Source organism: Brachyistius frenatus, unplaced genomic scaffold (genome assembly GCF_029030835.1).
Source record: "Brachyistius frenatus isolate BFR_SWC_R1_liver_20210118 unplaced genomic scaffold, ASM2903083v1 Contig_194, whole genome shotgun sequence".
Classification (NCBI taxonomy): Eukaryota; Metazoa; Chordata; class Actinopteri; family Embiotocidae; genus Brachyistius; species Brachyistius frenatus.
Window position 1 is genome coordinate 368,708 of NW_027210793.1, and position 14,164 is coordinate 382,871.

At 42.6% G+C, this 14,164-nt stretch overlaps 1 protein-coding gene across 1 annotated transcript in view; it reads right to left on the bottom strand.

Moving 5' to 3' along the window:
* The window catches only part of ntrk3a (neurotrophic tyrosine kinase, receptor, type 3a), a 159,633-nt gene that overhangs the window by 122,089 nt on the left and 23,380 nt on the right, over positions 1–14,164 (bottom strand). Inside the window, exons 2-3 of the mRNA XM_069718611.1 lie at positions 5,903–5,977; positions 3,044–3,115 (exon numbers count right to left, since the gene is read on the bottom strand). Of these exons, the coding sequence (XP_069574712.1) occupies positions 3,044–3,115; positions 5,903–5,977 (147 nt within the window). The remainder of the gene's footprint in view (positions 1–3,043; positions 3,116–5,902; positions 5,978–14,164) is intronic.

The window sequence follows — 14,164 nt, forward strand, 5'->3', positions numbered from 1 at the left end:
TTTCAGTCTGCTCAGTCTTTCTCACAACATGAATATTCAGTCTTTATTACAGTTATCTTTTAGAAACATAGACATGCACAGCACAGAGCGATGCACATTATATATCTGATGTAGTGTGTGTGTGTGTGTGTGTGTGTGTGTGTGTGTGTGTGTGTGTGTGTGTGTGTGTGTGTGTGTGTGTGTGTGTGTGTGTGTGTGTGTGTGTGTGTGTGTGTGTGTGTGTGTGTGTGTGTGTGTGATGTTACAGTGTGTTAAATGATTAATAATGTCTGGTGTGTCTGTTTGTCTCCACGCTGTATGTATGACAGCAGCACTAATGAAAAGAGACAAATCATTACTGTTCTCGGTTGCACTTTGATTCCACCACACAGCCTCCTCTTTACAATATTAATGAGTCGACACTTTTTAATATTTCTTCCACAAGTGTTTCATAATGGAGTTTTCTCTCTGCACACAGAGCTGACCCAGACACTGCTCACAGGGAAGCAGCTTTAATAAGATGTGTACTTTTTCTGAGGACTTCCATCTGCAGTGGATTCTGTGTGTTCACCCACCATCACAGGCTGTCTCTGCTTTATATGATGGACCCGATGTGTAGCTGTCTTCTGCACATTACAGCCAGACTGGAACATGACACGGTAAAATACGATATTGCATAACAGACATTCGTAACGATGGTGTGTAGCTGTAGTGTTACCAGAAGATATCTGGCCCAATCACAAACCACACGCTCACGGACTCGCCAACTTCGAGTTGCATTCGCGGTAAACCTGCGAGCGTTTAGGGCTGCTGTCCCAATGTCAAGTCTTAAAGTCCACGCAGACTTTCTGGCACCTCTACGCACACTTCTGTGAATCTGCATATCTGCAGACTTTCCTGAGGGACTTTCCCATAGTTCATAGGGTAACTGGTAACAAAGCCTATAAAACATGGCCATGAGGTTGCCCCGCCCCCCACAAAATGTGAACAAACCAAGCACGGATGGTGGAGAAGAAATCCACTCAGAAGCAGTGAGAGCACTGAGAGCATTATTTATTACGCGTTTGTAATTCAATTCAAACATATATATATACACACACACACACACACACACACACACACACACACACACACACACACACACACACACACACACACACACACACACACTCTGCAGCTGTGCTGTGATGTCAGTGAAGTCCGTGAGGGTTTAGTACTTCGGCTTCGAGGTGCCGTTTTGGATCAGTGACACTCGTCTCTGACTGGGTTTCAGCAGTAAATTTGACTTTTCTCCGTCTTTCACTGAAATGTCTCCGCCCTCCCCCTGACGGGTTTACCCTCCTGAGAGGTGGAGTAGAGACGCTGCTCGTCCTGAGACCACTACCTGACAGCCCTCTATGACAGGACTTTAGCTGATTCTGAATCTGTGATGAAGATGCCTCTTCTGCCTCTCAGCGTGTACATTTTGCAGCTGACGCATCGACACCAGTTCATTATGTATACGTGTATCCCGGACATCCCTCCAGTGACTCCCGGCTGCAGCGCTCCATTAAAGCTCCTCCACAGCACTGACACAGCAGATTAAGTCCCGGCGTATGGGCCACCTCACCTTCAACAAGGCTTCTTTACTTCGACACAAGGGCGGCCCTGACGAACGTTACCGCTGCCTGCTCTACAGGTAAGTGGAGGGGACCATGAATCTGTGCAGCACACAAACACAAAGAGAGTGTAACGCCACACATGTATGTAGGTGCTGCAGGTTAGCCTCGTCGTTAGCGAGACCATCCTTCACGCGGCGTTTAAACGCTCACGGCACTAAGTATCCACGTACTGAAGTGTCCTTGAGCAAGATACTTTATCAGCTCTCTCACTGCACGTTTGTACTGCAGATGAACTTGACCTCTGACCTTCCCAGGTCCCATACTGCACACGAGGCTGGATATTCAACACAGTCACGGCACTGTGAAGCGTGTGCAGCAGAAAACAGAACTGCAACCAAACCAATGACATGCTGACAGATCAGAGAACAACTCGTCTGATGCGGTTGGAGCTATGTGAGTGTGTGCGTGATTTATGAAGGTAAACACTGGACAGTCATGTGTGATGCTGCAGGATTACCAGCGTGTGTCCTGCTGCCTTCAGACTCTAGCGGTTTCATAAACCGAAGTTCTCATACAGAACAAAGCAGCTGAGGACAACCGATACTGACAGAATCCTGTTACAGATGTTTACCAGAGATCCTGGAGCACATTCATTTAATGCTGATTTAAACAAACCTGCTTAAAATAGTGTCCTTACATGTCGAGCCTTACTGACATATTGCTTCTCCGAGTAAAAGACTTTCACTGAGCAGCAGACTTCACCGAAACAGTATGCTTACTAAAGTTTCAAAATGACAGATACAGGCTGGCAGCCATATTGGATTCATGTTACACAGAAGACAGACAGGAAACACACAAGTCAAGTAGATCCACGAGAACATCTACGACCTCTGACCAACGTCAGCTTTCACTACATAGAATATGATGATTTTTTTTTTTTTTTTTTTATTGCTGTGGCTTTAAATTATGTCTAAAAGATATTTCAATCAACCAATCATCCGGCACTATTATAATATATGTTACATTAAAAGCACTGAATATATTATTGCCAACTCAAAATAATGTTTTTAACACCTGTGCTATGTAATACAACAATAAATACCACAGTTTTAAACCTTCAACCTTCCTCTTCAGAGTCGGCTTCACATAAACCAAACATGATCACCAGGTTGTCAAAAGCAAAAAAAATAGCTGATGAGATGTTACGTTAAATAAGTGGAACTCGTGAAGACAGATTTTTCCTCACAGCGATGCTTCTCTATTACACACAACACAGCTGAACCCATCTCCCTCTCACTGAGAAAATTGGTCACAAACATCCAATCACGCTGCATCCCAGCAGTTCAGTTCATCAGCGACTCTACCACCACATCCTCCACCTACAGTCACTCATCTCTTTATATCATAGGATTATGAAGAAATATCATCTCGGGAAGCGAAACCGCTTTCGGATCGGTACTCACATGTAGCGCAGGTGGGGGTTCTTGGAGAAAACACGAGTCTGGATGGAGTACAAGTTGCTCCGTGTGATGGTTCTATAACACACACAAAGACAAAAAGAACATCAAATACCTTTCAGCTTCACCGCTCTGAATTACAGTCAGTTCAGGGGAGAAGATTGGAACAATTATCAAAGAAGACAATTTAATGTGTAAAAAGGAGTGAAAGTCACTAAGAGAGAAAGATTGGAAATAGATAAAGCGACACGAGATAGGAAATGAACCCAGAAATATGAGATAAAACTGCACGACAGGGATGAGGAGAGAAACCGCATTTATTTTTAAAACTACGTACACAAAAATGTTGATAAATTCTGGAGAAATATTACAAATGAACATCAAAACTCACTCCTGTCTGTCGCTAACAGTACAAGCAAGTGTTTTGGCAACATACAACCTGCTGACATGAACCTTTTCTAGGGTTCAGAAACCTAAGAAAAGTAATCAGCGTACAGACCTTTAAGCTGAAGCATTGGTTACCGTTTACACAACACTTTTTTTCAGAAGTACAGAAATAACTAATTATTTTTCTGCTGTATCAGGAAAAATGCCTTAGATACTTGACTACTGAAGAGAATATTTCAGTTAAAATTATGGGTGACTAAAATTATGGATTGCAGCATTGCAATAGACTGAGACAATTATATGTTATCTGGTTAAACTAAACCTAAAGGGTTTCCCAATTCAGCGATGAGCTCACTAACATAAAAGGGGCGGGGTTCACAGTATCTGACCAATCACAAACATGGAGACATAAAGGGAATTGATTAATCAGTAGGTGGTGCTTTGTTTTATCCTTTAATCCAGTATCTAGAATTTAAGAGCAGAAGTCTGAACTACAAAGCAGAATTTGTTGTTATTAAAAAAAAATTACAAAAATGTCCTCCTCATTTTTCACAACACTTTTTCCTCACAGGAGAAAACCACCGATGCGGCTTAGAGTGCCTTTTTCTGAAAATGTATTAATATATGGTTATTAATTTAAATCTGCTACGTGACCAAAACGCACTAAATCTGACAACCCACCTCCCCATGTCCCCAGCAGCACACAAGTTTGAAGCAGATTTGACAAATGGTTGTCGAGATATGCGAGGGACAAACACACATTTATACATAAATAAATACAGAGATTCCTTGTCAATCAACACAGACACGCCCCTCCTGGTTTAGTAGACAGGGAGAGGTAAAAATGTTGGGAAATGTCAATGGTTTCAAGTTGGCTGTATTGGGGGCTAAAAGTCTGAATACTCCCAAATCAGTTGCTTCACTTCTATCTGTTCCTTTTGTTTAACCTGTGAAGGATGTTTAAAACTACATTGCAGGGGGAATCTTTACAATCCACCGCTCACTCACACTTTGAGGACTTGGTATTTCAACCACTAACTTCTATTGGAAAAACAATTCTTTGCATATGAAAAGGTTTTTTTGGAGACACCATCTAGTGGCTGTTAGAGGAAGTGCATAATAGAGGAACTTAGGTCAGGGTTGCTGCTTGGCTGAAACTCACTGCAGGATAGAATGGATTTCATTCCTTGCAGCCAACTCTGCAGTTTGAATGTTAACCCTATCAAATCAAATTCAATTAAAATCTACACCCCACCCCACCCTCCTCCTGAATGTCATTACAGCTGGATGGAGCTGAAGGACACATGCACAATGTGCTGAAAAGAAATCAGCTGCAGAGGACAAAAAGAGAAAATGGGAGGTAGGAGAGGAAGTAGATCACTTTGACAGTCCACTCACCAGCAGTTTTCTATAGTTTCTTACTCCCTATTCACCAGATTGGATTTTTGGATTCTACAAGTGTTGTAAATTTGTTCTGTTCTTAATTTATGGGATCTTTGCTTTATTTGTTAGCTGGAAAACCAAAATCAAACCACTGGCATCAAATTTAAATACATTCAGAAAAATAAGCTGCAGCTCGGTTTCAGTCCTCTGGTTGTACAGCCACATTTCCCAAAAAGTTGGGATGCTGTGTAAATGTAAACAAAAACAGAAGTTAATGATTTGGAATTCATGTAAAAACCCATGTTTAATAAAAAATTAGACCGAAGACAAGTTAAATGTTGAAACAGATATTTTATTGTTTTGCGAAAAATACATGCTCATTTTGAATTTGATGCCAGCAAAACATCTGAAAACAGTTGGGACAGGGGCAAGTTTACCACTGTGTTGCATCACTTCTTTTAACAACACTCTGTAAACATTTGGGAACTGAGGAGACCAGTTTCTGAAGTTTTGAAAGTGAAATGTTATCCCATTCTTGCCTGATATAGGAGTTCAGCTGCTCAACAGTTCAGGGTCTCCTTTTTCATATTTTTTGTTTCATCATGCTCCAAATGATTTAAATGGGTGACAGGTCGGGACTGCAGGAGGAGTTTAAAGAGGAGTTTAGCGCCCAGACTCTTCTACTACAGAGCCATGCTGTTGGAATACGTGCAGATTGTGGTTTAACATTGATTTGCTGAAATAAGCTAACCATGCCATGTGCACTAATGCCCCCCCTCAACAGTGCAGTGTTGAGGGGGGGGGGGGGGCATCACTGTTTATCACTGAACCAAAAAAAGGGGTTAAAAACTTGAACTTAGTTTTGCACATATGAACTCACACACTGTAGCACCTTTATTTGGTAATAGCTCATAAATTTTACTCTGTTTTTGTGATGAAGGTTGTTTCTTTCTTTATGTTTATACTGCTGTGACAGAAATGTGTTCCGGGCATTAGTCTGATCTGCGGGAATGGAGGAAAATATTCTTGTCAGCGAGACATTTTAATGATGATACACGAACAAACAGACACACGACGGACTTCCTTTCTACTTACAGCCTCTGTAAGCCGGTGAAGAGCTCCATGTCGACATCCCTCAACGTCTGCAGGCCGGTCCAGTTCTCAATGTGTCTGGAAAGAAAGACACACACGTTAGTACAACAGTAACTTACGATTTTTTTTTTAAATTATCGATAAGATGTTTAAAATGACAGAAAATGTCCATCTCAGTGATGTCATCAAATGTTTTGTCTGATTGATTGTCCAAACCCTAAAACATTTCATGTAACATGATGTAAAGAAAGAACATTTCAACCCTGTTCAGTGTCACTGACATTTAATACTAATACAGCATTCATTACTCCAGTTATTAGAATCAAACCAGAGACTAACTTTTCTTTTGAAACAAGTTCATTTTTATTCTTCAGAAACACTTCTTCATTGACAGTAAACACTGCAAACAGTGCTTCATCACACCTCACTGTGGCCCCTCACAGCTCTCGGCTCCTGCAGACCTGCTCTGAATTCACCGGCCGCTGAGGCTTGTTGGCCGTGAAAGTTTGCAGCACGGCCTTGTGGGAGCCCCGCAGCACAAACAGCACAGTGGCCCATTTTGGATCCAGCAGCGGATGGCAGCGAATCAAAACGCGCAAATCACATCGCACTGAACATCTGTTTACCCCTGAGAGCCCCTCCCACTGTGTGTGTGTGTGTGTGTGTGTGTGTGATGACAAAGGCATGCATGGTAAGATCAGGGAGATGTGATGTTTTTTTTTCATCGCCAGAATACCTTTGCATGTTTGCTTGCTTTTGTTCATCATTCAACACATCAGCACAAAAACAGACCTGCACACCACATAGCAGCAACAATCTCCAAACATCCAGAACACTACCGCAGTATTAATCATTCAGTACAAGACCACATGCACATGTGCACACACACGCACGCACACGCACACACACTCGTATCCACAAGCTGTGTCCCAGTGCAGGAGCCACATTTAAAGGACTATGACCCTAAAAATATCAGAAACCTCTTTAATGATTTTCTCCCATCAGTCCACCTGTTGTTTCTGACTGAGCCCCGCTGCATTGTGTTTTTTTAGGCCACCATGTTGTACAGCGGTGGCGTTGAGGGCACCGCTGCTCCCTGCTGCGCTAAATCACGAGAAAGATATTTGGAGCACACAGGAAGAGAAGTTCAGCCCAACTTTTCAGAGGACATCTGAATTGTGAAATTTGTTTGAGACATTTTGCCAGTCGTTGCGCAATAACTCTTTTCATCAGTGTCTCACTGTTTGGCGTTCATACGATCACTTTATGCTCTCAGCACACAGTGACATCCAGATGTGGACGACAGCAGCCTGTGATGGAGGATGACGACTGTCAGACGCAGTCAGAGCTGCACATCTATTGGCTGAGCTCATTTTTACCTGGAAGACCGTCTGAAGTCTGCCGATCTACTCAAAAAAACGAACCATCAAATCTCCAATTCAAAGTCTAAACAGGCAGTAACTAACTAGTTAGTGGTCCCCGGACACACACAGAGATACACACCCCATCCGTAGACACAAACATTTAAAATTCAACAGGTCCTCCATGACTTCTCCCTGCGTGGCTCTGTGAAGCAGCTTTTCATCTCTGAATATGAAATCACTCACTTATAGAACGGCCAGTGTCAAAAAAAGGAGCTTTGCTTGGTAATAAATTAAATCCTTCTTGCTTGAAGCTACAAAGTTGCCTTTTTAGCACAGATTACAGGCTGGAACGAACACACTGCAGCCTTCTGGTATACAGCTCGCACTAAAAGGCAGCTTTGACTGCAGCCAATCAAATTCATGCTGAGAAAGAGATTTTTTTTTCTAATAAAGAAAAACAAAACATCCTTCTCATGTTTTAAAACCCAACTAGAGATTTTGTTTGGAATCACCTGGTCGTGGGTTCATGTCACCTCCAACTAGTCAGCTGTCAGTCTCCATCCATGTCTGTCAGACTCATAAAATATATGACTCCAATGAAGCTGACTGATAGAACACAAATGTTGCCATGGCAGCAAACGATGCTTCACACATGTTTAACCCGACACGCAGAAGATCTCTACAATCAGTACTTTAACAAGTACTCCAGATGAAACCAGATCCATCTGAGATTTGTTCACATCAGAGAACGCTGGTAAGACTGTACCACTTCTTTTAGGTGACAAAATGTTTGAACTGACCCTTTACAATGAAGAATCGACAAGATCACTTCCTATTTATGTAGTTATTCAGAATTTTCTCAATCATAGTACATCAACTATTGTCATAAGTCCATATTTGTCAGTGTGAACAACATCAATCAGCTGACAAACAACTGAATAGTGCTTTCAAGTCTTTGTAATCTGCCGCTGGGTCGTTAAAAACAAAGAGCATTGAAAGCCCCGATCACAAACAGCCCGAAACACTGATCATCACTGATCATCTGTCCCAGCCAGCATTTGTAAAAAGTAAACTCAATCACTTGTCCTTGACAGTACAAGGGACATAAACATTAAAACTCTTCTTGATGTTGAGTTCAATAAAATCCATCAGTATAAACCTCATCTTTCAAATGAACCCATGAAAATACCCAAGAAAAAAAACAGACCCTTTAAACTGTAAAATATTCTGTCTGGAAGTGTCCCAGAGCAGAAAAATATTAAAACTTCCTTCCATTGAATAAAACTTCAATAAAGCTGCTCCTGTTCGGAAGCATCTCGCCTGTCCTAACAGGCAGTCTGAGCATCTAAATTGTGCATCTAGCCTCTGTGATTCTGCAGAGAAGGAGAGCAGCAGCGAGCAGAGGACGGCCTGCAGCCCTCTAATCTCACAGATTCCTGAACATTGTGACTTCGTGGGAAAATTGTGAAAATAAAACGACTAATCATCCAAAAGGGTGTTGTTATTTTGCTATTATCAAGAAAATGAAGTTCAAAAGCAACAGCTAGTCGGACCACCGAGTATTTCCATGTAGTCCTACGAGAGGAGTCGACCATCACTCAGAGCTCAACTTCATGTTTTCCAAATAAATTATGGATCAATTAACGTTAAGTGTGATGTTCTCGTAGTGATTAAGCTACGTGGATTGATCTATGAAGAATTTCTCGTTTTTGACACATGGCTTGTGTTTGCGTTCAGTACCGCAGTTCTCTGTTTCCAGCTGTTTGTGGTGAAACAGCTGGAGTCCACAGTCCGACGGGAGCTGGTGAACGTGCAGGTTTATCATCTGAAGAGATTTTTTTTTCCAAGAAGTTAGTGGAGACCAACAACAGACACGATCGGTACCACAACACCCAACAAGGTTGTTCCTCAATGAAATCCCAGCCGTTACGTGGAGACGTGTTTTAATGGCCAGCACCGCCTTTGTCCTCACCTCCCTCCTTCCCTCCCTCCCACTGCCTCTCTTCTCTTTATTTCCTCGTCTTGGCAGAGTGTGAAGACTCAGACCTCTAACCCACACAAACCATCAATGTTTGCCTGCCAGGACAGAGAGGGAACGGCAACATTACAGCAGCCTCCTACGCACTCTGCCTCCAAAGTGTGAAGAGCCGGAGAGACGGAGGTGAAGTGAGGGAAGCGGCGATGCTGACAGAGAAAAAATAGAACTGAGGACCGAGGGAGATGCTCGCAGGTGGTTTTTAACTGCACAACCTCACAGAGAAGGAAAAGCGATCAGTTCCTGTAGCGCTGCTGTGATCTCATTGCTATTATCAGACTGGAATAAGATTTTATCACCTGGTCACTGTAAACATTACTGGACAAACAACCATCTAATAATTAACTATTTTTAAATGTATTGTAGCAACGCAAAAGTTTGCAAAGTGTTTAACGACTGCATCTACACATTCAACAAATCAACTACCATTCCAGACCACAGACTGAAAAATTAGACCGATGCAGAAGTCCCTTCAGCTGCAATACCACCGAGTGCCACTAGAGGTAAGCTCCAAAAACTTACCCATTCAACTTCTCATAAAATTCTCAGTCAATAAAATGTCTCCACCAGTTGTCTCTGTTATTATCTAAAGTCACTCCTTCTTATTAGTTTTCGAAAGGTCCATCTGAAAATAATCCCTCATTAATTTGAAAATAAGCCTCAAAGATCAGTGTTTTTGGGGGCGTGTCTGTTTGATTGACAGACCTTTGACAAGTCAGGTTACAGCTATCGGTGGGCAGGACGTAGTATCGCCGGGTTTGCAATCAGATCAGTTAGATCGACCGCTCGCTCCGCCCAGCTCTCCCAAATATGGTCACTTCCTGCTCCAAACCGCTCTGAACTACCAAGATGGTGTTGGCCAAAATCCGAACTCGAGGTTTCATAACGGCCGTTAACAAACCAACGGGTGACGTCACTGTTGGTTGCCGCTTGTAGCAGACACACAACAAGAAGACCTGCCTAACTGCACAACATCTGAATCCACGGTGGGTTTCTCCACCTGAGGCCGGTCTGACAGCTATAACACACATTCATGGCCTGTAAATGTAAAGCAAACCTCACAGCTACCCTTTTTATAACGTCCACAAAAAAATAAAAGCCAAAGTTTTTCCTCCCCCACACTCTGTATGTCAAAGCAAAACAACAGCATGAGAGCTACACAACATGTATGTCTGTCAGGGCTGCAAAGAACAGCTGATATGTTGCTGAGATACTCACACATGGAGGAGGATCTACATGTAGGTTGTAAAATCAAAAGCAAACTTTACTTCAAACTTAAAGTAGACAAGACAACCAGAGACAGGAAGTTAAATGAGGAACTAGGAACACCTGAGGCAGCTGATTGCAGAGTGGCTGCAGGTGAGGTGGGCGGGGCAGGCTGGACGAACAGAGACACACTGGGGACCTCTGGTGGGTATGCAGTGCACTACAAGTACCAGGATGATGCACTCAAAACAGTCAAAAAACAAAGAAGTGTGAAACATTGGACACTTTCCACCATAAACAGTCGCCATCTTGGCTCTGTAGAGGAAGGGGGCGGACCCACTGATGTAAATAATTTTCAAATTAAAAGTATCTGAGAAAGCTGCAGCTGTTCCTCAACACAAAAGTGTTTCTTTTCCACTGCTGCTGCTGGACAGAAGAATCAGTGTGTTTATTGAGTGTTAAACAGAGGACACAAAAACACGTTGATTTCTGGGTAAAATAATTAAAGCTGCAGATATTTTGGAGGGTGATGTGTTCACATGTTGGGGTTATTTCCGGTCAGTGCAGAACAACAGTGTGCGATTTGAAACAACAATACTCTATCAAAACTCCTGCTCCACACAAGTAAGAGTCCTGACATGTAAGAGCACTACTTGTTCGAGAAGTATGTCATCTGGGACACAGAACAAAAGTCAGAGGACGGACTAAATTGTTTCTGAAGCAGCAATGCGTCAGCTAATTGTGAACTCTGTGTTCAGAGTGGCAGGAAGCTTATTTCTTAAATTGAATTACTTGTACATTTTTCTTTTACATTTTATGTACAATACAAAAACTGTGACTTCCTGCTCTGCTACGTTCATCCTTGGTCTTTAGAAGTCAGGGTGAATTTGTCGGATCTGAGTCGGTATCCACTGCAGCCGCTGCTCTTTACATCAATATGTTCTGTATGTGTCCTTCAGAAACCCTTTTCAGATTTGGTCTCATCCTGTTTCTCTCTGTATGTCTGCAAACACACATACACACACACACACACACACACACACACACACACACACACACACACACACACACACACACACACACACACACACACACACACACACACACACACACACACACACACACACACACACATATATATACACACATACACACCACTCTCCACTAATGTATTCATGCTTTCTGAAAACCAACCTGTCATTAAGAGGAAGAAGGGCCTCCTGGGGCCAACGAGCTGCTTCCACCATCTTCAGCCATCACATGCTATTTACATTCAAACAGACAGAGGTGCTCGCAGAGAGAGATAGAAAAGAGAAAGAAAGGATCGACAGAAATGTGGAAGAAGAAAAAAAAATTGGCAGAGATAGAAGTCGTGATTGTCCGTGTGTTTTCTGCTGTTCTGTGTGTCTGATGTGTGATGGCTTCAATTGATCGCCGTGTTTAGTTTCAAGCACATTAAACATTCATGACACTCCACTCGCTAAAGAGACCAACAAATCAGTGTGTGTGTGTTTGTGTGTGTGGAAAACAGACAGAGTGTTTGACTATTAATTTGTCTTTGATGGGTTTGCGTGACACGAGAGTGAAGAATCGAGGGGAACGTGATTTCCCATCAGAACAGATGGAGCCCTCAGAAGAGCCCGTTATTACCGCAGAGCTCTAAGACAGATCTGTGGGCTTTTCAAAGCAAAGCAACAACAGACCATAATACTACCACCACCGTGCTTCACAGCTGGTCTGAGTTTCTTCTCCTGGAAACACCAACAACTTGTCTCCTGTTGCTGTGGACAAACGCCTCAATCCATCATCCATCCGTCAGAAGACAATATTTCTAAAGGCTCTTTGTCTGGATGTTCCCTGACAGACTGCAGTTTTACTTTGAAAGTCTGTTTCCTGTCCCGCATCCCTGCAGGTCAGATCAGCACGATCTCTCTCTGATTAGAGACACTAACACCAACGGCTGCAGAGTTCCCTGCAGATCCTGGATAACGTTTTGTCTTCTTGGAGCGTCTTTGTGAGTCGAAGCGTCTGCTCTGGTCTGAATCTGCTGCAGCAGTCAGTCTACTGAAACCTACACGGCTGTAGATGATGCTGCTCACAGTGGAACGATTTATTTCTAATCACCTGGAGATCTTTTTAAATCTCCGACAGACTCGCAGACATCCACGACTTTTTCTCTGAAGGCCTCAGAGCTCTTTAGATCTCAGCACGATGACATCGCACACTTCAACAGCACAGAGAACAGCAGAGCCTCGATGTCAGAGGTTTGAATCAGATACTTTCCACCTGTCAATCAATAAGGAGGTTCTGATCACTGGAACCTGATCTTGAACCCTGATTCTGATCTGATGGATTTAAAGGTGTAATGAATGCACGCCATTCATGTGACTGATCTTTTTTTTCTTCATTTAAATAGACTGAGTTTGGTGAGGTTAGAGGTACTAATGATGAAGGGTCAGGTGTCTGAAGAGCTGTGACGATGAGCTGCACTGGCAGGGCATTCATTCATGATCCTCCCTCAACTCAAACAGAGGATGAAAATGTATCAGAAATGACACTTTACCTGTTGATGTTATATTGCAGATTATAAGTATAACATTTTTACATTCCAAATCCCATCTGTGTGTTTCCTCTCTTCACCGCTCCACATTACACAGTTTATACATTAACCCTTTAAGCCTGAGGCTATTTTCTTGTTCAATATACACCAGAAAAAAAAACACCTTCACTCAGTAATTGCTCAAAAGCCAATGGACTTGGGAGAATTTTTAAACACATAAAGTCTCCTCGTCCTCATCAGCAGGTCAGGGCGACATCTGAAAAACTGAGGGGGTGAATCATATCCTCCTAACAATGAGTCAGTGACTCTGATTTTGTTGAACCTGCAACAGAAATGCCACAGAAAATAAGTCCTCTGCACTGAATGTGCTCACTTCTGTAACCTTCTCAACATGGCAGCAGGTTTTGTCCTGGTCCCACAGACTGTATATAAAAGTGGATGAAAAATGAGGCCGATGCAGAAGTGCCACCAGAGGTCGGCTCCAAAAAGCCTCTGTCTCCGTAGACTCCCATTCCACTTGTTTCATAAAATTCTCAGTCAATACATTTTCTCCACGAGTTATCTCGTTGTTGTTAGCTAAATTTACTCCTTCTTATTCATTTTCTGGAGGTCCATCTGAAAAGAATCCCTCATTAATTATAAAATAAGCCTCAAAAAGCTGTGTTTTTGGGGGCATGTCTGTTTGATTGACAGGCCTGTCAATCAAAGGTGTCAAATCTCGCTCCTCTCCCAGCTCGTCCAAATATGGTCACTTCCTGCTCCAAATCGATCAGAACTAGCAAGATGGTGACGGACAGGATCTGAACTGGAACAACCGTTCACAAACCAACCGATGATGTCACTGTTGGTTGCCACATGCCTGGTCCAGGGACATCCAGGGTGGAGAGGCTTAAATACCATGACAAGAAACATACACACACACACAGCCACCTCACTACACTGGGCTAAACTTAGGTCCCATTGGTGACTGAAACTATTAATTATTCAAAATGTTGAGAAAAAAACTGAAAATATGTAAAAATAAAAGAAAAAGATATATGTAAAAGAACAGGAGGTTGATGCTTCCAGCAATCGTCTCAATTAATAATGAAAAGCTTTAA